This window comes from Monodelphis domestica, chromosome 3 (genome assembly GCF_027887165.1).
Source record: "Monodelphis domestica isolate mMonDom1 chromosome 3, mMonDom1.pri, whole genome shotgun sequence".
NCBI lineage: Eukaryota > Metazoa > Chordata > Mammalia > Didelphimorphia > Didelphidae > Monodelphis > Monodelphis domestica.
In genome coordinates this window covers 192,660,074-192,686,600 of record NC_077229.1, presented here as the reverse complement: position 1 = coordinate 192,686,600, position 26,527 = coordinate 192,660,074, and the positions used below count along the sequence as shown (strand labels likewise).

At 38.0% G+C, this 26,527-nt stretch overlaps 1 protein-coding gene across 5 annotated transcripts; it reads right to left on the bottom strand.

Moving 5' to 3' along the window:
- LOC100028661 (ribosyldihydronicotinamide dehydrogenase [quinone]-like) lies at positions 1-26,527 on the bottom strand. Of its 5 annotated transcripts, XM_056823368.1 has the most exons (7): positions 25,439-25,578; positions 22,048-22,215; positions 21,196-21,360; positions 19,794-19,924; positions 14,149-14,262; positions 12,050-12,151; positions 1-3,808 (listed from the first exon to the last, which is right to left on the bottom strand). In XM_056823368.1, the coding sequence occupies exons 2-7, from the start codon at positions 22,052-22,054 to the stop codon at positions 3,632-3,634; spliced, it is 696 nt and encodes a 231-aa protein (XP_056679346.1). In that variant the 5' UTR covers positions 22,055-22,215; positions 25,439-25,578; the 3' UTR covers positions 1-3,631. The 5 variants fall into 5 exon arrangements, with proteins under 5 accessions (XP_056679346.1, XP_056679343.1, XP_056679347.1 ...); XM_056823365.1 differs by lacking the exons at positions 22,048-22,215; positions 25,439-25,578 and adding an exon at positions 26,261-26,527; XM_056823369.1 differs by lacking the exon at positions 22,048-22,215 and having other exon boundaries at positions 25,439-25,576.

The following is a 26,527-nucleotide window of genomic DNA, read 5'->3' as shown; positions in this document are numbered from 1 at the left end:
TGAAATAATTAGTTTTTGGTTTATTAAATAGTTGTATATTACAATTATATATTTTTGTTATTTAAACTATAAATATCACAAAATTATGGTTTTTTTTCCGAAGTGACACACCACCCAAGTTATTCTCGATTTTTTGGCGAATTTTGACACACCAAGCTCAAAAGGTCACCCATTACTGCTCTAGGGGCTGTTCATTTTCTGGTTTCATGATAAAATTTTCCTAGTCCAATTCTGAGGCCACACCCATTTCCACCACTAGATGGCTCAGTCTGTACACCCTATAGTCTAACAAAATAAAAAGCATGGAAATATATGGAAATATGGACATTTGGAAATTGGAAATTCGACCAAAAAAACCCTCAAATGGAGTCACTATTGAAACAGCATTGTGAAAATTAGCCACTGAATCTCTTGTGTAAGGGTGTAGGTCTCTGGATCTGGACAGGAAAAGCCCTCTGCCATTGCACTTTCTCCTTTGAGGCTTAGAGAATTGCCTAGAGCCCTAAGCACTTAAATGACTTGTCCAGGGTCACATATAACCGAGCTATTGCCAAGGTCTATTGATTTTCCCTTCCTAATAATTCTCAAATAGTCTTCCTTCTCTCCTCTGACGGTCACCTGCCTAGTATAAGCCTCATGCCTCATGCCTGGGAGCCTGCTGGTTGGTAAAACTGCCAAAGGTCCTTCCTCACTGCCTCTACTCAGTTGTCAAAATGATATTACTGAAATGTTTGTTGTTCAGTCATGTCTGATTCTTCGGGACCCTGTTTGGAATTTTCATGGCAAAGATACTAGAGTGGCTTGCCATTTCCTTCTCCTGTTCATTTTCTAGATGAGGAAGTTAAAGAAAACAGGGTTACATGACTTGTCGAGGGTCACACAACTAATAAGTGTCAAAGGTCACATCTGAACTCAGATCTCCTGATTCTAGATATAGCATTCTATCCACTGAGCCACCAAGCTGCTTCCTTCCCCTTCTCCCATTAGAGAAGGCATCATTTGGCAAAAATATATATGTATACATAAAACTAGGTCTTATTCGTTTCTGTTTATCAATGTTCTCTCTAGGGACATACATGAGACATTCTTCAAACAATATTTCTGTTGCTATATGGAATGCTCCTGCACCATAAGAAATGGCAAACAAGTTAATTTTGGAAAAACATGGAAAAACCTACATGAAATTATGAAGAGTGAAACAGCCTTTTTCTTTTAATGTTCTCCCTAGCCTTTAAAATCCTCTTTTGTGGATAAGAGGATTCCATAGCAACAGGTGCTTTGGAATAGGATAATGGGAGAAGATAAACTATGACCCCTGTTCCTGATTTAAATGAGCCCTTTTCCCCACTCACTTTTCATTTATTTCATCCTACTTATAGCTGAATATTTTTTCAATTTAGGTCATTGAAAAGCATTTGTAACTCCATTCATAGCAGCCTATACTTTTTAAGCATAATTGGAAATGTTGCCTCATTTAGCTAAAGATTTTAATATTCATTTCATTTTCTTCCTCACTTTCCCATGTTTGTATTCTCAATGACTTTGCCTGGACATTCAACACTACCATCATCAAACGTTGTGTGTGTGAGGGAGGAAATGTCTTTCAACAATCTAACACAGAGTTGCTCTAAAATTCAATGCCCCAGGCTTCTTCTCCTGGCTCTGCTCTGGACTTTACTAGCCTGCCTCAGCTGTCTCCTCATCCCTCTGCCCCTGTGACCTGTTCTCTCATTGGTGAGTTCCTTCAGAACATCTTTTTGGAGGAATAGTCCCAGGCTAGTCATCCTTCATTCCTCTCCTAGCTCTTCAGATTTTAGCTCCCTTTAATATCTTTTCCTGTTTCAGTGGTTACTCTGTGAGGGCAGGGACTGCTTTTCTTCTTGTTTATATTTATATCTCTTGGGCTTAGCAAAGTGCCTGGCGCAAAGTAAGCAATTAACAAATACTTGTTGAGGGGGCAGCTGGGTAGCTCAGTGGATTGAGAGTCAGACCTAGAGATGGGAGGTCCTAGGTTCAAATATGATCTCAGACACTTCCCAGCTGTGTGACCCTGGGCAAGTCACTTGACCCTCATTGCCTAGCCCTTACCACTCTTCTGCCTTGGAGCCAATACACAGTATTGACTCCAAGACGGAAGGTAAGGGTTAAAAAAAAAAAAAGAACCAAATATATGTTAACTAAAATCCAAGGAATACTATTGCATTGACTAGATTTCAAGTCGAGAGAGATGTCACCTCTGAGATCTGTCCTTGATTAAGTTTTTTAAATGATGAAAAGAGAAAAAGCAACAGGGATGAAACTGCAGCATCTAAATTGGGAGCTGTTCTTTTTGTTTTTGGGTTTTTTTTTTGGTCTTTTTCATATGCTTTACATGTGCTGGGTAACATCTGTGGACTCTCAGACCAGACTCATCATCAGCTACAGTGCAACAGGAGAATAATTGTTCCAAAAGCCAGATTCTAAGAGGAACCAGTAAAAAGATGCCTGGAAAGAAGAATTTAACCAAGTTGCTTTCTAAGTACTCTACTGTTTTTTTCCACCCAGCTGGGTCTCCAGAGGGAGCAGCTTTTGAAGTTATTACAAGTTACTAAAACAAGATGAATTAGGGAAAGTACCACTGTCTCCCATCTATCTTTCCACCACCTACTCCTAAGTCTAAATGTTCTCTAATTATCTTCTTAAAACCCAGTTTGTTTCTCTGAGCAAATCCTTCTTGTTTTTTATTCTCTTTTTTGAAGGCCAGCTGGGAAGTTTCATCTAATACAACTTTTCCATTCCTTCCAACTTGTTGATATCATTTTATCTTTTTGTTGTTGTTGTTCCTATTTTCTCTGGCCTTTTTCTATCCAGTCTTTGGATAGTTATCATGGTTTGGCTTTGTTCCTCATAGAATGACAGAATTAGAGCTAAAAGAGAACTCAGAGAACATCTAACCCAACCCTCTCAGTTTACAGATGAGAAAACTGAGGTCAAAGAGATTAAGCAATTTGCTCGAGGTTATGTAATTATGTGCGTAATACAAAAGTTAAAAAGGAGTAAACAAACTTTTTTTCCTTCTCTTTTTAAAAACCCTTAAACTATTCCACTCAATCAACTCTCCTACATACCATGGAATGAAGGAGATGGAAAGGAAAAGAGAGTCCCAGGGTAGATACTGAGGTCTTCTCAAGCTCCTTCTATCAGAAGCTTAAGGCTTATGCTGTCCTGTTTAAAAGTGATTCCTCAGTATAACTCCTACTGCAAAAAGAAAAAAAAAAAGTTGACATCTGTAAAGATAAAAGAAGCTTGGGTCTCCATGTACTCTTAGTCCTTACTGACCTTAACCTGGGGCCACAGTTGTTTCCTGAGGGAGAAAGGAAAAGCCCACTCATTATGGATTCAGTTCTCCTGTCCTCTCTCCCAAATGTTGACCCTAGAAACTCTTTACTTGCCTAGGTAAAATATCAGGTGAAATAATTTGTATTTACTGATGTCTATGCCTAATTACTGGATAGCCTGTTATAGAAATTATTACGTGAATATAATTAATTTTGTTGTAAGGTTTATTGGGCTCTTAAAAATACTCATGTACTCTGAGAAGCTGCTTGCATCTTTCAAAGATCAGAGGAAAACTTGAATGCAATATGAAATATTATTTTTCAAAGTACCAGGAAGAAGTGCAGTTTATTGGCTTTTCATCCCAAATGGTCTCCAGTCTCCTTGCCCAAGATGCCACCATCTCCTTTCTTTTGCTTTCTGATGCATGTTCAGGAGCAAAGTTGATCTGTGGCCTGAGGATTTGGAAACCACAGAAGTGTAACACACCATGCTAGATTCAAAAAGGGAAAAAGAAACTAATGAGAAATGGTACCCATTGCATGAATCCTTAGCTAAAAGGTTTTCAGAGGAGTGTGTTGTTAGTCCTTTATTTTTTTTCCTTTTAAACATTATTTTATTTGGTCATTTTCAAACATTATTCACTGGAAACAAACATTTTCTTTTCCTCCCCCCTCCCATCCCTCCCATTGTCAGTGCATGATTCCACTGGATATCACATGTGTCCTTGATCTGAACCCATTTCCATGATGTTGGTATTTGCATTAGAGTGTTCATTTAAAGTTTCTCCTCAGTCATATCCCTCAACCACTGTAGTCAAACAGTTGCTTTTCCCCATTGTTTTTACTCCCACAGTTTGTCCTCTGCTTGTGGATAGTGTTTTTTCTCCTAGATCCCTGCAGATTGTTCAGGGACATTGCATTGACACTAATGGAGAATTCCATTACATTCAATTGTACCACAGTGTATCAGTCTCTGTGTACAATGTTTTCCTGGTTCTGCTCCTCTCATTCTTCATCACTTCCTAGAGGTCGTTCCAGTCTCCATGGAATTCCTCCAGTTCATTATTCCTTTGAGCACAATAGTATTCCATCAACAACATATACCACAATTTGTTCAGCCATTTCCCAATTGAAGGGCATCCCCTCATTTTCCAATTTTTGGCCAACACAAAGAGCGCAGCTATGAATATTCTTGTACAAGTCTTTTTCCTTATTATCTCTTTGGGGCACAAACCCAGCAGTGCTATGGCTGGATCAAATGGCAGACAGTCTTTTATCACCCTTTGAGCATAGTTCCAAATTGCCCTCCAGAATGGTTGGATCAATTCACAACTCCACCAGCAATGCATTAATGTCTCCACTTTGCCATATCCCCTCCAGCATTACTTTCCTTTGCTGTCAAGTTAGCCAATTTGCTAGGTGTGAAGTGATACCTCAGAGCTGTTTTGATTTGCATTTCTCTGATTATAAGATATTTAGAGCACTTTTTCATGTGCTAAGTTTTGATTTCTTTATCTGAACATTGCCTATTCATGCCCCTTGCCCATTTTTCAATTGGAGAATGGCTTGATTTTTTGTACAATTGCTTTAGCTCTTTATAAATTTGAGTAATTAGGCCTTTGTCAGAGGTTTTTGTTATGAAGATTGTTTCCCAATTTGTTGCTTCTCTTCTGATTTTAGTTACATTGGTTTTCTTTGTACAAAACCTTTTTAATTTGATGTAATCAAAATTATTTATTTTACATTTTGTGACTCTTTCTAAGTCTTGCTTGGTTTTAAAGTCTTTCCCTTCCCAAAGGTCTGACATGTATACTATTCTGTGTTCACCTAATTTACTTATAGTTTCCTTCTTTATATTCAAGTCATTCATCCATTCTGAGTTTATCTTGGTGTAGGGTGTGAGGTGTTGATCCAGAACTAATCTCTCCCACACTATCTTCCAATTTTCCCAGCAGTTTTTATCAAATAGTGGATTTTTGTCTCAAAAACTGGGGTCTTTGGGTTTGTCATAGACTGTCTTGCTGAGGTCATTTACCTCAAGTCTATTCCACTGATCCTCCTTTCTGTCTCTTAGCCAGTACCAAATTGTTTTGATGACCACTGCTTTATAGTATAGTTTGAGATCTGGGACTGCAAGGCCGCCTTCCTTTGTGTTTTTTTCATTATTTCCCTGGATATCCTTGATCCTTTGTTCTTCCAAATGAACTTTGTTGTGGTTCTTTCTAATTCAGTAAAAAAAAATTTTGGATGTTCAATGAGTATGGCACTAAATAGATAAGTTTGGGTAGGATGGTCATTTTTATTATATTAGCTTATCCTACCCATGAGCAGTTAATATTTTTCCAATTGCTCAAATCTAGTTTTAGTTGTGAGGAGAGTGTTTTGTAGTTGTGTTTATAGTTCCTGTGTTTGTCTCAGCAAATATATTCCTAAGTATTTTATATTGTGTAGGGTGATTTTGAACGGAATTTCTCTAATTCTTGCTGCTGAGATGTGTTGGAGATATATAGAAATGCTGATAACTTATGTAGGTTTATTTTGTACCCTGCTACTTTGCTAACGTTGTTGTTTATTTCCACTAGCTTTTTGGTTGATTCTCTAGGATTCTTTAAGTAAACCATCCTATCATCTGCAAAGAGTGACAGCTTGGTCTCCTCGTTGCCAATTTTACTACCTTCAATTTCTTTTTCTTCTCTAATTGCTACTGCTAGTGTTTCTAGTACAATGTTGAATAATAGAGGTGATAATGGGCATCCTTGTTTCACTCCTGATCTTATTGGGAATGCATCTAGTTTATCCCCATTGCAGATGATGTTTGCTGATGGTTTTAGATATATACCGTTTATTATTTTTAGGAAAGACCCTTCAATTCCTATACTTACTAGTGTTTTTAATAGGAATGGGTGTTGTATTTTATCAAAGGCTTTTTCTGCGTCTATTGAGATAATCATGTGGTTTTGGTTGGATTGCTTGTTGATGTGTTCAATTATGTGGATGGTTTTCCTAATATTGAACCATCCTTGCATTCCTGGTATAAATCCTACTTGATCATAGTGAATGACCCTTCTGATCACTTGCTAGAGTCTTTTTGCTAGTATCCTATTTAAGATTTTTGCATCTATATTCATTAGGGAGATTGGTCTGTAGTTTTCTTTCTCCATTTTTGACCTGCCTGGCTTTGGAATCAGTACCATATTTGTGTCATAGAAGGAATTTGGTAGCACTCCCTCTTTGCTTATTATGTTAAATAGTTTGTATAGTATTGGGATTAACTGTTCTTTGAATGTTGCTTAGAATTCACTTGTGAATCCATCAGGCCCTGGAGATTTTTTCTTAGGGAGTTCTTTGATGGCCTGTTGGATTTCTTTTTCTGATATGGGATTATTTAAGAATTCTATTTCTTCTTCTGTTAGTCTAGGCAATTTATATTTTTGTAAATATTCATTCATATCACCTAGATTGGCATATTTATTGCCATATAATTGGGTAAAGATGTTTTTAATGACTGCCTTAATTTCCTCTTCATTGGAGGTAAGGTCCCCCTTTTCATCTATGATACTGTTAATTTGCTTTTCTTCTTTCCTTTTTTAATTAGATTTACCAGTACTTTGTCTATTTTGTTTGTTTTTTCAAAGTACCAGCTTCTAGTCTTATTTATTAGTTCAATAGTTCTATCACTTGCAATTTTATTAATTTCTCCATTAATTTTTAGGATCTCTAATTTGGTTTTCTTCTGGGGTTTTTAATTTGTTCGCTTTCAAGTTTTTTGATTTGCATGTCCAATTCATTGAACTCTGCCCTCCTTAATTTGTTAATATATGCACTCAGGGATATGAATTTTCCTCTGAGTACTACTGCTTTGGCTGCATCCCATAAGGTTTAAAAGGATGTCTCACCATTGTCATTTTCTTCAATGAAATTATTAATTGTTTCTATGATTTGTTCTCTAACCGATTTTGGAGTATCATTATTTAATTTCTAATTGATTTTTAATTTGGCTCTCCATGTACCCTTACTGATCATTATTTTTATTGCCTTATGATCTGAAAAGGTTGCATTTATTATTTCTGGTTTTCTGCATTTGTTTGCTATGTTTTTATGACCTAGTACATGGTCAATCTTTATGAATGTGCCATGTGCTGCTGAAAAGAAGGTGTATTCCTTTTTTGTCCCTATTTATTTTTCTCCATATATCTATTAATTCTAATTTTTCTAATATTTCATTCACATCTTTTACCTCTTTCTTATTTATTTTTTTATTTGATTTATTTAAATTTGATAGTGGTTGGTTCAGGTCTCCCACTAATATAGTTTTGCCATGTATTTCCTCCTTCAATTCTCCTAGTTTCTCCATTAGAAATGTGGGTGCTATACCATTTGGTGCATACATGTTGATTAGTGATATTTCCTTGTTGTCTCTACTCCCTTTTATCAGGATGTATCTCCCTTCCATATCCCTTTTAATCAGGTCTATTTTTACTTTGGCTCTGTCAGATATCATGATTGCAACTCCTGCCTTCTTTCTATCAGTTGAGGCCCAATAGGTCTTACTCCAACCTTTAATTCTGAGCTTGTGAGTATCTACTTGCCTCATGTGTGTTTCTTGAAGACAACATATGGTACAGTTTGGGATTCTAATCCACTCTGTTATTCGTCTATGTTTTATGGGTGAGTTCATCCTATTCACATTCAAAGTTATGATTGTCACTTGTTACTTCCTTGGCATTTTGATCTCCTCTCCTAATTCTGACCTTTCTTCTTTTGCTATAACCTTTTAAAGCAGTGGTTTACTTTAAATCAGTCCCCCTAGTTCCCTCCCTTGATATGCTTCCCTTCCTAGCCCCTCCCTTTTTGTTCCCTTATTTTTTTTTTAAAAAAGTATTTTATTTACTTTTTTAGGGTCTGTTAATTTCCCTCCCTGCTCTCCTTCCCTCCCTTTTTGCACTCCCTCCCCCCTACTGCCCTTAATTTTACCTTCTCTCTTACCCTGTTGGAGAAGATAGAATTCAAGATCCCAATGGATCTAGATGCTCTTCCCTCTCAGATTTGATTTCACTGAGAGTAAGGTTTAAGTAGTACCAATTATCACTCTCTTCCTCTCCTTCTTATAAGAGAATTCTTCCCCTACCTTTCCCATGTGTATCTTTGTGTGACAAGGATTATTCTATTTAATTTATCTCTATTTCTTCAAGTATATCTTGATACCATCATCGATTCCCCCCTCCCTTTTTCTTTCTTATTTTCCCCCCTTTCTCCATATCATCTTTATGCCCTGATCTTTCCCTATGAGTGATTCTTTTAATTACTCTAATAATGCATACAATTTTTGAGAATTACACATAACATTTTCCCCACATATTAATATATATGATTTGATCTAAATGTAGACCTAATAGAAGAGAGTTTGAATAAAAGAAAAAAATTTTTCTCCTTTATTTACCTTTTCATGTTTCTCTTGCTCTTTGTGTTTGGATATCAAACTTTCCACTGAGTTCTGGTCTTTTCTTTACAAATACTTGGAAATCTTCTATTTTGTTGCATGCCCATACTTTCCCCTGGAAGCATATAGTCAGTTTTGATGAATAGGTGATGCTTGGTTGAAGACCCAGCTCTCTTGCCTTTCTGAATATCGTGTTCCAGGCCTTGAGGTCATTCAATGTGGAAGTTGCCAGGTCTTGTGTGATCCCAATTGGAGCTCCTTGGTATCTGAATTGTTTCTTTCTGGCTTCTTTTAGGATTCTCTCCTTAGCTTGAAAGCTTTGGAATTTGGCAGTTACATTCCTGGGAGTTTTCTTTTGCGGATTTAGTTTAGAGGGTGTTCTATGAACTCTTTCAATGTCTATTTTGTCCCCTTGTTCTGGATTCTCAGGACAGTTTTCTTGGATGATATCTTGTATTATGGTGTCAAGATTCCTGTTTATTTCTGGCTTTTCAGGTAGATCAATGATTCTCAGATTGTCTCTCCTTCCTCTGTTTTCCTGATCTGTCACCTTGTCAGTAAGATATTTTATTTTTTCTTCTAATTTGTTAATTTTTTTACTTTGCTTTACTAATTCTTGCTGTTTTGCAAGATCACTGTCTTCCAGTTGCCTAATTCTGGTCTTTAAAGACTGGTTTTCCTTTTCAGTTTGGTCTTTCCTGCTTTTTGAGGCTTCTAGCTTTTTCTCTAATTGGGAGTTTTTGTCCCTCAGATTGTTAAATTCTCTTTGAATTATTTTCCATTTCTCCTGCCAGAAGGCTTCCATCTTTTTGATAACCTCCAATTTAAATTCTTCAACAGCTTGTGGACAATTTCCATTTCTTTTGGAAGGTTTTGGAGCATTTATTTGGGTTTCCTCTTCTGCTATTTCCTCTGTATTCTGTATTTTTCCTCCGTAAAAAACTATCCAAAGTCAATCCCTTCTTCTTGCTTTTCTTGGTGCTGGGAAGTTGTTCCTGGGCACTGTTTGCCATCTCTATGGTTTTTCCTTCCCTTTCCAATCAGGAATCTGAGTGAGGAAGACTGGCTCTCTGTGTATGGATCTAATGGTCAAGGCTTTTTGCCTCAGGACAACTCTCAATTCTCCGCAGCTGGGCTATCTTCCAGGGGGAGCCTAAGGTCTGCCCTCCCCTGCCTGCCAGTGTTTCGGGTGTTACTGCTCTCAGGGGTGAGTCCTTGGTGGTCTTAGTCAACTCTCAGGACCTATAGGTGCCCCTTGCTCACTTCAGGGGTACATTTCTCACACTCGTTGATTATGGTGCGATGGTTCTGAGCATCCGAGGTCAGAGTTCCCCTTGCCCATCTGCCTGGGTTTCGGGTGTTACTACTCTCAGAGGTAAGTCCTTGGTGGTCTTAGTATCTCCCAAGACCTGGAGCTTCCTGTTGGTCACTCCTGGTGTACCCCTCCCTCAGTCATTGGTTCTGGCGCGAGCTGACTTTAACTCTGGCTCTGTAGGTGTGGTGGGGGAGGGTAGGTCCACTCAGGTTTGGGTGGGAGCGTTTTCGTTCCCTTATAGTGTGGAAATGCCCGTATCCCACGTACCTTCAGTGCTGCTCCCTGCTGTAGATTCCCTCCACTCTTATGAGGATGTTTTTTTGGGGGTCTTTTGAGATTGTCTGTATCATTGGGTCTGAGGAGAGGAAGCAAGCCATGTCTAATCTGCCGCCATGCTTACCCAGAAGTCTACGTTAGTCCTTTATTTTTAAAGAGGAACTATGACATCACCAGGTGATGTCTTCATTTGTACATCAGTTGGATTTAAGTGAGACAGAATTTCACAGTCATCAGCTTTACTTTCTCTTCCAGAAACCATACTCCCAAGCTGCAGAATCCACTGAATACACAATCCATTGAGCCACCAGCTGCTAGAGATCAAAGACCAATGGCAAGACAAAAATCAAGATGACTGGTAATGGCCCAGGATGCAGTAGATGGTGTTGGTGTCTTCAATGTCTGGCCAAGCTCTAAGAGCTCCATAGCCCTTGATTTAGCCATTGAAACAGTGTTCTCATTCACCCATTTGATTGGTGGAAGTATGACCAGAATGGTGAAGCAGCAATGAAAGGAAGGTAGTATGAGGCCAGGGAATAAAGAGACAAATATCAGCTCTTTGGGGCCAGACCTTTGTATACCCTTAGACATATTTAAGGACTTTTAAAACATACTTGTTAGAGGGAATGGAAACCCTCCTGCTTCCAAGGAGTTTATATCCTACGGGGAGAAATGACACATAAAATGATGCAGTAAATCCAAACCAAGATGATGCTAATGAGATTATAGGAGAGGCGGGTTCAAAGGAAGTTTCACAGAAACAGTGAAAATTCAGCTGAACTTTGAAGGAGGTAAACCATTTTGAGAGCTTGAAGGAAGTGAGAAAGGAAGATCTGGAGGGATGATAATTGCATTTCCATATTTGAAGGGTTGATATAGGTAAGAGGAAATAGATATATTTGTGCCATTTGGTTCCATAGCACACAACTCAGAGCAAGGGATGGAAGTGGTAGAGGAGCAGATTTAGATTTTGGGAACAATTTTGTTGTTGTTCAGCCATTTGAGTCATTTCCAACTTTTTGGGAACCCATTTGGGTATTTCTTGGCAAAGAAACCAGAGTGGTTTGCCATTTCCTTCTCCAGTTCATTTTACAGATGAGGAAACTGAGGCAAACAGGGTTAAGTACCTTGCCTAAGGTCACATAGTAATTATCTAAAGCCAATTTTGAACTCAAGAAGATGAATTTTCCTGATTGCAGGCCTGGCACTCTTCACTGTGCCACCTAGCTGCCCCTTGGAACAATTAGAACTACCCAAATGTGGAATAGGGCTACCTTAGAAGGTAGTTTATTCTTCCTCATTTGAGGTCTTTGATTTCATATTCAGTGATACCATAGACATTGACCATAGATCTAGACCTGGAGGGTACACCAAAGGTCATTTAGTACAACTACTTTATTTTACAGATGAGGAAACTCAGGTCTAGGGAGTTCAAGGGACTTCTCTGAGGTTATACAGATGTCAGAGACAGGGTCTGAACCCTTTTAAGGACCTTCCAACTCTCAAAATCTGTGATTCTGTGATTTAGTAGGTGCAAGGCACAATTCTAGGTCTGCAGCTGGGGAGCATGGAATTTCAAGCCTGGCTGCTGAGTGAGCTCTCACCACATACTTATTGTTCTGTGGGTTGTAGTGTTTCCTACAACAGCATATGAAATGAGGTAATGGGACATCTAGAACTAACCAAGTATTTGTGCTTTACCTGTAGGGGCCACAAGATGTATTTAATATCTCCACGAAGTTCTTTTTGAAAATATTTCTCAGCAGTCCCTCCAGTAGTGAATGAAAGGAGGGCTGATTTATCCTGTAATTAAAGAAGATCAAGATTTTAAAACATTTTAAAGAAATTTTGGTTTGGGAATATGACAATAAATTTACACTTAAAAGTGTACAGTTGCCCATGTTCCTGATCTGTCAACTAAGTTAGGATTCTCTTATCTATTCTCTCCCAGCTACCTTACCTTAAAAAAATGAAATTCTAAAGTAAGGTATGTTTTTGTTGAGGAAAACCATAAAATGGTGATTGATTGCCCAAGTGGGCATGGGCAAGTTTATGTTTAGCACTTTCTCCTTCTCTCTCCCCTTCCTTTTCTCTCCCTCCCTCTCTTTCCCCCTCCATTTCTCTCCCCCCTCCCTCTCCCTGTTTTTCTATCACTATCTGTCTATCACTATTTGTCATTGTTTCTTTCTCTCTTGCTTTATCTATTCAACTGTCTTTTTTCTATCTCTCTGTCTGTCCCCCCATCTGTCCGTCCACCCATCCACCCACCCATCCATTCATCTATCTATCTATCTATCTATCTATCTATCTATCTATCTATCTATCTATCTATCCATCCATCCATCCATCCATCCATCTATCTATCTATCTATCTATCTATCTATCTATCTATCTATCTATCTATCTATCTATCCACCCACCCATCCATCTATCTATCTATCTATCTATCTATCTATCACCATTTCTCCCTATTTGCCTGGTCCAGAATATAGTAGCCACAAACTGGCCTGATCTCATTACTCATTAGCATGGGAGTTTTGACCTGTTTTCTTTTCTATCCTGGTTGGTTTTCCCTTCCTTAGGCAGCTTAGTACTCTCCTACTTTGATGTTGGGATCTACCATTTTGATGAGTTTTAGGCCTGGCTGCCAAGTGAGCTCTCACCAAATACTTGTCGATCAATGGACTGCAGAATTGCTTAGCCCACTTGTAGATCAGAACTCCCTAACTTAATTGATCCACCTGTCTCAGTCTCCCCAGTTGCAGTGGTTTCAAGTATGTACCATTAGACTGGCTTTTAGCTCCCGTTAGCAAAAATCTCCTCCATTAACAATTAATAATCAGTTTGAAAAAGTTAGGATATTGCAATCAAGAAGGAGCTGAAAGAGTGGGTCTATTAAATGAAAGTAAAAGGAAATAATTTGGAGAGGGAAGATGAGATCTGGCATAGATGTCGCTGAGGAAAAGAATATCTGGGAGAGGAAATATGGTATAATAGATAAAACACTGTACTTAGAGTACACCTGGTTCGAATCTTGCCTCAGACACTTGCAAATTGTGTGACCTGAGGGGGCCATTTATTCTCTGACCTATAATTTCTTCATTAATTGAATAGGAATAATTATGATATTCCCCTGAACTATTTTCAGAGCTTATTGAGAAAATGTATATAAGGCATTTTTGCAACTTTCTGCAAAATGTTATACTAAACGTGAGCTATCGTCATCATCAACATTATTTATTATTGTTGTTATTAATGACTTTAGGGAGATAAGAAAAAATGTAGTACCATTAACTGGTCCCTGGGGCAGTTAGATAGGGCAGAGTACAGGACCCAGAATCAGGAAGGCATCTTCCTGAGGTCAAATCCAGCCTTAGATACTGGTTATATGATCCTAGGCAAGTCACTTAATCCCATTTGTCTCAGTTTCCTTATCTGTAAAATGGACTAGAGAAGAAAATGGCAAACCACTCCAGTATTTTTGCCAAGAAAACCCCAAAAGGGCCACAAAAGTCAGATATTACTGAAATGACTGAACAACAAAATTAATTGGTTTGAATATATAAAAATCCTTGCTCTTTAAAAAATACCTCAAAATATGTAGTTTAGTTTAGTGCAAGCTGTGTCTCATATCATTAAAAAGAAGCAAAAGCTCCTTCTCATCTCGAAACAAGCCAGATTGGATGAAAGAAGACTGCAGACTCAAATTTTGAGCCAGTTTTAGAAACTGTCTTAGAAACCTGCACTATGTTAAAGCTTCCTTCCAAAAATGAAAAATCCAATGTATCCATAACACATACCTTTAAGAAACCTTTGTCAAAGTATCCTGGGATGTCAAAGGCAAATCCTTTGCAGAGCACTCGATCTAGCCAGCCCTTCAAGATGGCAGGTACACTAAGCCAATACATAGGAAACTAGAGAAAGGAAATAGGAAAACCATTGGTCACAAGTCAGAGGTAAACACCTCACCTTAAATAAAGGAAAATGTCTTTGACATGAGTTATTTTTAATCTCTCTAAATATAAATGGATCCTTGAGGGCAGCTAGGTGGCTCAGTGGATAGAGCCTGGAGTCAGGAAAACCAGAACTGAAATCCATCTTGAAATTCTGTGACTTATTCTGTGACCAAAGCCAATCATAGGCTTCATTTGTTTTAATGTGGGTCTGAAATATGGTTTATGATGTTATTTTTTAACACCCATCTTAGTGTCATTTCTAAGACAGAAGAGTAGAAAGGGATAGGCATTTGGAGATAAGTGACCTGCCCAAGGTCATACAGCTAGGAAGTGTCTGAGGCTAGATTTGAATTCAGACCTAGTGCTCTAACTATTCTAGTGCTCTAACTGTCTCTTATAATGATATTTATTAAAAATCAATCAACCTTGGGGGCAATTGGGTAGCTCAGTGGATTGAGAGTCAAGTCTAGAGATGGGAGGTCCTAGGTTCAAATCTGGCCTCAGATACTTCCCAGCTGTGTGACCCTGGGCAAGTCACTTAACCCCTATTGCCTAGCCCTTACCACTCTTCTGCCTTGGAGACAATAAACAGTATTGACTCCAAGATGGAAGGTAAGGGTTTAAAAAAATAATAAGTCAACCTTGATATTTTCAGAGTGTTTGGGAATTTCTATTGGCTAAATGACCAAACTGCAAAAAATTTTTGAATATAAAGAGAACTTAGTGGGACTGGATTTTTTTTTTTAATTTTTCCATGGTTACATGATTCATGTTGTCTCCCTCCTCTCTGCCTTCCCCCATCCTGTAGTTGCCAAGCAATTCAATCTGGATGATACATATATTATCTCTCAAACCCTATTTCCATATTATTCATTTTTGTAATAGAATAATCTTTTAAAACTCAAACTCCAAATCATATTCCCATATAAGCAAGTGATAAATCATGTTTTCTTCTGCATTTCTACTCCCACAGTTCTTTCTCTGGATGCGGATAGCATTCTTTCTCATAAGTCCCTCAGCATTGTTCTGGATCATTGCATTACTATTAGTAGCAAAGTTGATTACATTTGATCATCCCACAATATTGTTGTTACTATGTACAATGTTCTCCTGGTTCTTCTTATTTCATTCTTTACCAGTTCATGCATATTTTTCCAGTTCTTATAGAAATCAAGCAATGGAATTGGATTTTTAAAAATGCTCTTCCTATCCCTCAAGGAAACTGATAATATAACATTATATCTGAACTACTTTTCCCAGGTTTTACTATATTTAGGAGCCTTTTATGTCCATGTATACAGGTGGTTTGTCTTAAGCCTTAATACTAGCTAAGCTTCATCTTTGAGTAGGACATGGGTTAGAGTGTGTTAAAAAGGGTGGGTGGAAATTTGTGCTTTTGCATTGACATTCACGAAAATTTTACTAATATCTTTATTTTTTATCACCTTCATTTCCAAACATACCCTTTCCACCTCTTACCCTCAATATCCCTTATAACAAAAAGGGTTTTGTTAATGTTTTTGTTTGTTACATTAAAGTTCTTATGTTTCTTCCTCCCTCCCTCCTATCCCTACACAATCTATAAAAATTTCCCCCAATTTTCTGCTTTCTTTCTAATCTTCACTACATTAATTTTATTTATATGAAACCTTATTTTTAAAAGTCTAACCACTTCACCTTATAGTTAAGGAAACTGAGAGGTTAAGTGACTTGCCCAAGATTATATAACAATATGTTAGCTCTGCGCTGCATTTCGTATATGGTAATAAATGCTGGATGGTTGATTTTTTTCCCAGAATACATCAGTATAATTTTAAATAATTGTTTTCTGACATTTTGCAATCCATAATCTCTCTGTCCCTCCCTCCCACCCCTTTGCCCTCTCCAAGAAAGCAAGTAATATGATCTAGGTTTGTAAAGTGTTATCATACAACACATATTTCCATGTTCATCATATTGTGAAAGAAGGCACCTATCACACTAGAAAAAAATTCAAGGAGGAAATAAAGTGAAGAATGGTATGCTTCAATCTGCATTCAGGCTCCATCAGTTCCTTCTATGGCAGTGGATAGCTTTTTTTTTTTTGTCATGAGTCCTTGAAGTAGTCCTGGATCCTTGCATAACTGATAATAGTTAAGCCATTCACAGTTGATCTTTGTACTTTATTACAGTTACTATGTACAATATTCTGCTTCTGCTCTCTTTCACTTTGCATTACTTCATATAAATCTTTTTTGTGATCATCTTGATTGTCATTTCTTATGGTGCAATAGTATCCCATTACTATTATATTCTGTAACTTGTTCAGCCATTCCCTACGTGATGGCTATCCCTTCAGTTTCCATTCTTTGCCACAGATGGTTGATTTTAGCTGAGTTTTTTTCCTTTTTCAATTTACTGAATTCCTTAAGAAGTTTTGCTTTCTTAGTTTTCTTCATTTCCTACTATTATAAGAAAAACTAACCAAGACACATCAGCTAAGTCTTACAGTATAAGCCATGTTCTCACACTTAGTATTTTGCATTAATTTGTAATATTTATGTCAAATTCCCACTTGGTTAGAATGGGAAAAAAAACTACTTAGCAGATCCTTTTAGTTATGTTTTAATGAGAGGTAGAATAGGTGTGAGAATGTGGCATAAACTGTAAGACTTGGTTGATTTGTCTTGGTTAGTTTTGCAAAACTGACTTTTTCTCATTTTACCTTTTGTTATAAGGGTGCAAGGTAGGAAGGATATGCTCAGAAATGAAGGTGATGAAAAAATAAAGATATCCATAAAATTTTCATTTATATTAATGAGTAAGGATGCCCATTGATCCAGGAGGTGGTAAAGCGTTTCAAATTTCATGAGTTTTCAAAAGGATCCTTGGTCTACAGGCTGGCTCTGTTTTTAATATATTGATAACCCAGAGCTCTACAACATCCATAAGAGGGCATCCACTTCCCCATTCTTTTCCAGGTCCAGGCTGTTGTACCCTTGTTCCTAGCACAGATAAGGTACGAAGGGGCATATATTGGGGTACAACCCTGATCCACTTGGATTTAGTTAGCAGACAGGTTTTTAAGCTTCTACGATTTTTCCCATTAAAGTTACAATTATAGTTGAGGAATCAGCATTTTCTGAGCTCACTGCTTTACTCAAATTGGTTTTAAGTAGGTTGAAATACAGGGCACTGAATGGTTGGTTCAGGACCCTGGGAATCAGGCATACAGGTATATTTTGAAGATATTGTGGGTTCAGTTCCAGACCAATGCCATAAAAAAAAAGTATCTTAATAAAGGGAGTCACATGAATTTTTTGGTTTTCATATATATATACATATATATATATATATATGTTGGGTTTACACTACAGTACAATATTATATTATGTTTTTTAAAAACAATGCATATACTTTAATTAAAAATATTGCTAATATCACTACTAGGTTTGTACCCCCCAAAGACATAAAAAATGGGGATGGACCTGTTTGTACAAAAATATTTATAGCAGAGATTTTTGTGGTGGCAAAAAAATTGGAAAATGAGGGATTGTCCCTTGATTGAAGAATAGCTAAACAAATTGTGTATATGATGGTGATGGAATACTTTTGTGCTATAAGGAATGGTGAACAGGGTTAGTTCCTAAAGAACTGGAAAGACCTCCATGAATGGATGCAGAGTGAAATAATCAGAACTAGGAGAACATTACACACAGTAACAGAAACATCGTGGGACTTTGCTACTAATAGCAACCATCCACAACTAGAGAAAGAACTGTGGGAGTAGAAATCCAGAAGAAAACATATGATTTATCATTTGTTTATATGGTTATAGGATTTGGGGTTGGGCTTTATAAGATTACACTATTACAAAAATGAATAATATGGAAATAGGTATTAAGTGATGATACACACATAGCCCAGTGGAATTGCTTGTCAGCTCCAGGAGGGGGAAAAGAAAAGGGTAGGGAAACAACAAGAATCATATAATCATGGGGAAAATGTTTTTAAAAATAAAATTATATATTAAACATTACTAAGAATGTTAACCATCATCTGAGCTTTCTGTGAGTTGTAATATTTTTTGCCAGTGGAGGGTCTTGCCTTGATGATGATGGCTGATGACCAAACAGAGTGGTGGTTGCTAAAGACTGGGGTGGCTGGGAAAATTTCTTAAAATAAGACAACAATGAAATTTGCCACATCAATTAACTCTTTCCTTCTCTTGAACACTTAGAGGTTTTTACAGAGTTATTAACTGGCCTAATTTCAATATTGTTGGATCTCAGAGAACAGGAAAGCCAGAGGGGAGGGAGGGAGACCCAGAATAGCCAGTAGGTGGAGTAGTCCAAATACATAAATTGATTGATTAAATTCACCATTTTATATGGGTACCCCCCCAAATGATTACAATAGTAACAATGAAGATTCCTGATTACAGATCATCACAACAATAATCACCAATAATAGTAATGCAAAAGTTCGAAATATTGTGAGAATTACCAAAATGTAATACAGAAATATGATGAAAACACATACTGCTGGGAAAATGGCACATACAGGGTTGCCGTGAACCTTCATTTTGTAAATACATGCAATATCTGCAAAGCTTCAATAAAACAAGCATCATAAAATGAGGTGCGCCTGTGTTTATGACTGTCAGATAAATTAGACTTCAAAAGGATAGATGCTGAGGTGAAAGGGAAAGCTGATCCAAATAAGCAGAGAAATGAAACAAAGGAAGACTTTTGCTTCCATGGCCTCCTAATTCAGATAAAAGTATTTTTTCAATGTGAACTGTCTGGATAAGTTTCCTGGGTGGACCCAATTAGTGGCTGCTGCAGTTTTGGAGGGCTCAGAAGATGAGAGAATGCTTTAGGGTATATGGACAGGGCATTTCTTGGACTCATACACAGAGTACAGGACCCTTTATTAATATTTTGCATGAGATTCTAAGATCCAAATGTATAGTTAGAATGATATCAATTCTTTTTTCCATTCGTAGATACAACTTTTGAAGGAAATAATTAATAAACATTAACTAATTGCTTACTATGTGCCAGGCATTGTGCTAAACTAATAAAGTTATTTATAACTCACTAAATGATGCTCTGACGTGTGCTTGAGTGGACAGATTAATGACATTTCTAATATTAAGAGATATTATTATCAGGGGGCAGCTAAGTGGTTCAGTGGAGTAAAAGCCAGGCCTAGAGACAAGAGGTCCTGGGTTCAAATTTGGCCTCAGAGATTTCTTAGCTGTGTGACCCTGGGCAAGTCACTTAACCCCCATTGCCTGGCCCTTACCATTCTGGAATCAATACATAGTACTGATTCTAAGATAGAAAGCAAGAGTTTATTAAGAGAGAGAGGCAGAGACAGAGCTAGATTTAGAAAGAGAGACAGAGAAAAACAGAAAAACAGAGAGAGAGAGAGAGAGAGAGAAATTACCTAGAAGTGCCCTGGAAGAATCCAGTTCAACAAGTCTGACCAAAGGAAGAATTTACCTGAAATATTACTAGATCAGCTTCTTGAACTTTCTTCTGTTCTTCAACCACATCCTTGGACAGACATCCCTTCTTATAGGCCTCGTGTGCTTCTTCAGCATAGTTGAAGAATTCTGAGTTGCTTGAAGCACCTGTGGGGAAATTCACTATGCCTAATTATTCTTATTCCAGTAGCATAAAAAAATCTGGTTCCAATGATCCCTTAAAATAAGTCACAGATGCTCCCCAAAAGACTAGGAACTAATAGCCTTCCTCCAAGAGTCAGGTGATAATTCACAGAATTTTTAGTGCTACAGCCAAAGATCATTTATTTTTGACCAATACATTTATTTGGCATTAATAAATCTAAGCTATGTGGCAGATGGAAAGAAAGACGCCAGAGGTGTCAAATTTGTGAAACATACCTGTTGGCAAAACCCAATCCAAGGAAGATTAAAATGTAATTGGGAACTGCTTAGCAAAATGAATAAAAACAGGGATAGCTAGGTGGATGAACAGGAGATCCTAGGTTCAAATGTGGCCTCAGATACTTCCTGTGTGACCTTGGCAAGTCACTTAATCCCAGTTACCTGGCCCTTATCCACTTTTCTGCCATTTCTAAGAATGTAAGGGTTTTAAATAAATACAATACAACATAGATAATGTTAATTTGTTATTTTCTGAGTCAATATACCACTTTTTTTGTAGAGATCTGTTTCTATTTGAATTTGACACTACTAATTTACAGTAAGGTTTGAATGACTGAAAGATCCCTCAGCAAACCCTTCCCAACTCCTCACCATTTGCCAAAGGTTTATATTTTCAAAGAGAGGCATATGAACATATATACATTTTAAATTAATTGAATTTTACTCATTGTGACTGAATATTTCTTAGTGGAGATGTTTTTGAACAAGGGGGACTTAAACCAGCCCCTTTTCAAGAACAGAAAGCATCTGTGTATCCTGTTGTCTCCCTCATTCCTTCCTTTCTCTCTTTTCCCAAGCTGACTAAGAGAAATGTTTTCCAGATAGAGGTCTTTAATCCCTCTGCTTTTTTTGAAAATATGTCTTCTATCCTGTCACATTGTTCTTTGGACTTCTTAAGATTGGGCTATAATCAGCAATTAAACAAGAGGTTCTGAATTTGAACCCAGGTCATTTGATTCAACATTCATTGTACTTTCCCCTATTCCAGTTCTTTTCTACCTTGTAGGTAAAGACTATTTCATTTTTGTCTTTTTTTTCTCCAGCATGTAGCCTGGTGCATGGTGGATCTTTAATAAATGCTTGTTGATTTGTTAAAAAAATTTTTTTTTGAACTGTGATCCCCCCAAGGACTAACTGCAGTTGATAAATCTCTTGAGAGAAAGGAAACAAGCACCTTAAAAAACTAAGATTGTTGTCTTGAACCTACCACTCACCCAGAAAATCTTGCCTTGTGGCCCTTGGCTCAAAGTTCATGGAGTACAGATCAGACACAGTGACTTGGCAGCCCTGATTGCTTAGTTCAGTCACAGCTGCATCCTTTAAGGATCCATTCATAGAAGTGGGCATCTGATGAGCATAGACTATGAGGACTCTTTTGCCTGGATTATAGAATGGAAAAAAAAAAATCTTCTTTGAAGATCAATTTCTCATGATTCAGAAGAAAAAGCCATGACATGAATATACATATCAAGCCTGTGAGGCCAGGATTAAAGTACTTCATGCATAACTGGTTGGTCCAGTCTGATTTGTAGTCAGTTCTTATATGAAAGAATTTCCATCTTTTCCTTCTAGTCTTCCCTCCTTCCCTCTTTTTCTCTTCTTCTTTCTTTCTTTCTTTCTTTCTTTCTTTCTTTCTTTCTTTCTTTCTTTCTTTCTTTCTTTCTTTCTTTCTTTCTTTCTTTCTTTCTTTCTTTCTTTCTTTCTTTCTTTCTTTCTTTCTTTCTATTTCTTTCCTCCCTCCCTCCCTCTCTTCTTTCTTTCTTTCTTTTTCTTTCCCTCTTCTTTCCTTCTGTCTTCCCTCCCTTCATTCCTTCTATCCCTCCTTCATTCCTCCTTCTCCCTGTCTCTGTGTCTATCTCTCCCTCTGTCCCTCCCTTCTAAAGTTAAACTGTTCCATTCATGATTTTCATCTTCTTGTTCAGAGTACAAAACCCAAGAAAAAACACATGATGACGCTGGAAAGGTTGTTTTTTAAGTCACTTAACAAAATGCAGAGGTTGAGACAGATGAGTCTACTAATGATTAATATTTAACCTTAACTTTTAAAAAAAGCCAGAATTTCTTACCTGCCATTTCCTAGAAGTGTGAAGACTTTTTTCCTTTCAAAAAATATTTTCCCTATCTGGATATCATCGTCAAGAGATTCGCCAGTGACAATGCATGTTAATTAGGATTCAGCCACAAACGGAGCAGAACAGTCAGCCTTTACCCTGATTCACACAATCTGGGGAGTACTACTTTGAGGAAAAGAAAAGTCACGTGTTCACCGAACAGGCACCAATAGTGGTGAGGGGTGGGGACAGCTAGAGATTAAGAAATGAAAGGACTGCCTGACTAATCTGCTGCTGTTTGGAGGCAGATGCGGAAACTAGGAGAACCTTCCCAAAAATCAGAGGAGAGTCTTGTTCAGATTTTAGCCCCAGCTAGGGCAACAATCAATCAGGCAACAAACATTGATTTATTTGACTCCACAATTTTATGTAGAGTGGAAAAAATAGTAATAGCTGAAATATCTTCATAACATTTTCTTATTGGCATTTCATATCAACTTTGTGAGGTAGGATGTTATCTTCCTTTTTATAATCAATTGCAAATCCATTTGCAAATTCAGAAATTGAGGCAGTGAGGTCAAGTAATTGCCCATGGTCACATAGTAGTAATAATAGTATATGTGCTGCCAAAAGGAGCACCACACAGTAGTAATAATAGCTAGTGTGTATAGAGTGTTTAAGGTTTGTGAAGTGCTTTATATATGTCATCACATTGTATCCTCCCAACAACCCTGAGAGGAAGGTACTATTCTTGCCCCTGTTTTGCAAATGAGGAAACTCAAATTTAGTGACTTGTGGAAGGTCACACAGCTAGTAAGTGTCTGAGGCCAGATTCAGACTTAGGACTTCCTGACTCATGTCCAGAGCTCTAAATACAGCATCTATGTGCCATAAAATAGGATTTGAACCCAGATCTTGACTCTAATTCCATCCCTCTCTTCTTTCTTAAATCATCCTCTCCCAAAGATCTTTTAATTGCTAAATCCAGAGACATTTTCTCAGAATTTGTTCTTCTTGGCCTCTCTTCAGCACTGGATGCTATTAACCATCTACTTCTCTTGAATATGACCTCCATGGGGTTTCTTGACACTCCTGTCTCCTGGTTCATTTCCTTACCTGTCTGCATTCCTTCTCAAGTCTCTTTGGCAGGATTATCACCTTGTTCCACACTCTGAAAGTCTTTAAAAGTCAGTTTTTCAGGTCTTCCTGACTCCAAGCCCAACCACACTGTCCGCTTCCACCAATACCACCTAGCTTTCCCTAAGCTTTACTAAGCAATTGCTAGGTGCCAGGCACTATGCTAAGTCCTTTACAAATATTATTTCATTTGATCTTCATAATAACCTATAAGGAAAATGTTATTATCTCCATTTTACTGTTGAGAGAAATCTAACAAAACAGAGTTTAAGTGACTTGCCCAGAGTCACACAGCTAAGAAGTATCTGAGGTCAAATTTGAATTCAAGTCCTCTTGACTTCAGATCCAGCACACCATTCATCTGGCTGGGCTAGTTTGGTAAAAATACAATCAGTTTCACACAAGGCATTTTCTCATTCCATAGTTGTTAATGCTCTCTCCTAAAATCCACCCCCAAATTATTTGGTAATTAAGATAGTAGACTCCTTGAGTGCAGAGCAACATTTATTTTTTGCTTGATATCTCCAGCACCTAACACAATGCTTTGGCACATAGTAGGTACCTAATAAATGGTTATTGAATTCAACAACAACAACAAAAAAATCCTTTGACTGAGTGCTCACAAAACTTCTCTCTAATTAAGTCTATAATTTATCTAGAGACCAGTGAGAAGCAAAAAACATCTGAAAGTAAATGAGTGGGGGGTAGCTAGATGGCCCAGTGGTAGGTCCTGTGTTCAAATGTGGCCTCAGGCACTTCCTAGCTATATGACCCTGGGCAAGTCATTTAGCCCCCATTGCCTAGCCCTTACTGCTCTTCTACCTTGGAAACAATAAATAATATTGAGCATTTACAAAAACAACAAACAAGTAAACAAAAATATATGTAGTCATGCAAAACAAATTTCCCCATTAGCCATTTCTCTCTTCCCCACAAAAAAGAAAGAAAAAATGTGCTTCATTCTGCACTCTGAGTCCATTTCTTCTTTATTTGGAGGTAGATAACATGTTTCATGATGAATCCTTTGAAACTGTAATGGGTCCCCTTGTACAATGTTAATATAAGGATAGGCACCATACTTATTTCACTGTTGCAGGGAACTCTTTGGTGATAAAATTATCTAGGTTGACTTGGGCACAGAGGGCACCAGGTGAGCTGCCCAGGGTCACACATGCATGAGGGGTAGGACTTGAATTCAGGTCTCCCTAACTGCTGGGCCAGTAATCTATCCATTCTGACATCTCTCCCTCCTTTCCCCCCCTCCCCCCATATTAACATAAGACAAAGAACAGAAATGGAATAATTCAATTTGTTCAATTCATATTTGGCTTCATGATCAAAAGGAGAAATTCAAAGGAAAAGAACAAACACTGTGAAATGGAGTACAATATGGGTGTGGTGTTATACAATTAGAATTGCTGCTACTGGGGGAGGCAGAGTGATGGATTGCTTGAGCTCAGGAGTTCTGAGCTACAGTAGGACTAAAGCCAGAAGGTGTCTGCAATGATGTGATGAGCTCCTGGGAGTGGAGAGCTACCAGGCTGCCTAAGGAGAGCTTCGTGGCTGAAAAGTGTTGTGACAGGTCTGGTGAGAATAGGGAGACCTAGACTTAAACAAACAAACAAACACGAACACAAAAAAACAGTCCAACTTTTTTTTTTTTAAGAGAGTAGAATTCTAAAATGGATGAGGTAAGAGAGTAACTGGTTATTTAAATGAGTTCAGCTCTCCAGATTACACTTGAGTATGTGAAGAATTTTTCCCCCAAGATGGCATGTTTTGTTAAATGAGTGTTTACAAAAATAAACCATGTTACTCATTATATCTCTCCAAAAGGATCTAACTTCAATGAATGCAGCACACTGTATTACATAAATAGAAATGGGCTCAGAAAAAAAGTACATCAGAAACTCCAATAACTTGGTTGCTGACCATGACATTAAAAATGCCAGACAAAAGGAAGCAACCCATGATAGGATTCTGAAAGCATCACCTAATCTGGAACAATGATTACTAGTCTGGCCTGGCCTGATTTTCTAAAAATAATGATAAAGCAGCAATTCTTTAGTAATGATGGAAATAGGTATAAATTAAAACCTTATAAGTAGCTGTTATTTTTCCTAAGTTGAACCGTAATAATGTGGAAGTACTTGGTTTGGTCTTAGAGACAAACTGAAAAAGAGAGAATAGTTCCACAGACTTGAATCACTCCACAAACAAACTAAAACCCATGTTTTTGTCTACCCTTCAGATTTCTGAGTCTACATACATTCCATTAATTAAATAGTTCACTTGGGTGTAATCTCCGCTCTTGTAACTCTCATAGGCTTGCATGGCCAACAAAACCAGGACGCTGATGAAAAATATGGCGCAAATTAATAGCGCAGCAAAGAGCAAGTTCTGATTGGCCCAGTACTGCCGTAAGGGGGAAGCATTCAGCCGGATGTATTCACTTTCGATGGCTGACTGAACCGAGGTGTTGGAGGAGGTGACTGAGCTCCCAGTTGGGATTGTGACGGTCTTAGGTCTCGCGGTGCTTTGAAGGACACTCCGTTCTGTAACCTGTGAAGTGCTTGGTGAGGCAGTCACCAATGTGGTTTTGGAATCTGTCTCCGGGGGAGCAGATGGAGCTCTTTCCAAGATAGGTGAGCTGTTCAACAGTGATGCTGCTGAGATTGGAGTTAAGGTGGTGATAGTGATTGGGGTTTCTGGCTTCGTCGGTGCATCTATGAGCTCACCGTGGGCTGGTATCTGCGGGCTGGATGTTAGATTGATCTCAGAATGTGTGGGCAGATCCTGGATGGTCGAGTTCCTGACAGCCTCTGGACTAGCGACTCCCATTCCTGCTGGGGCATCTCTCAAGCTCCGATGTTCATTTTTGGGGTAGCTTTTTGTTTGCAGGGTAATAGAAACAGGTTTTTTAGTGATGATCGGTCCTGTGGTCTTTGCTGTCTTCATGGTCATGGAGGTCTTTTCAGTGGTTCCCTTCATCTGGGAATGAGGAGTGCTGAAATTCTGCTCGCCGTTGTAGCAGGCGAGGCTAGACCCGAAGAGAAGAGGTTTAAAGCTGTAGAAATGCCCGAGGTGTTACCTCCATAGTCTTGGTTCCAGGTTCCCTGGCTGCCATTAGTTACCACAAAGGGATGTGTCATTGATGATAACTCTGCCGTCTTACTGACGTTCATGCCTTTGGGAGGAGAATCAGGGGGTGCCTGTTCAATGCGTCTGCGCACAGCTTCTCTCTTGGTGATATGGGCAAGATAAGCATGACAGCAGCTTTATTTATGTCAAAGTTGATACTTTTCCAATCTAATTAAGGAAATTGGTCTTTTAATCTAAAGTTTCTTTCAAATGCCAC

Coding starts and splice junctions, on each gene's coding strand:
- LOC100028661 (XM_056823365.1), bottom strand. CDS start 26,354: ATGAACGTCAGTAAGACGGCAGAGTTATCATCAATGACACATCCCTTT. Junction 21,361..26,260: donor CTGGAACCAAGACTATGGAG/GTAACACCTCGG, acceptor TCTATAATCCAG/GCAAAAGAGTCCTCATAGTC. Junction 3,809..12,049: donor ACATCTTGTGGCCCCTACAG/GTAAAGCACAAA, acceptor TTTTGAATCTAG/CATGGTGTGTTACACTTCTG.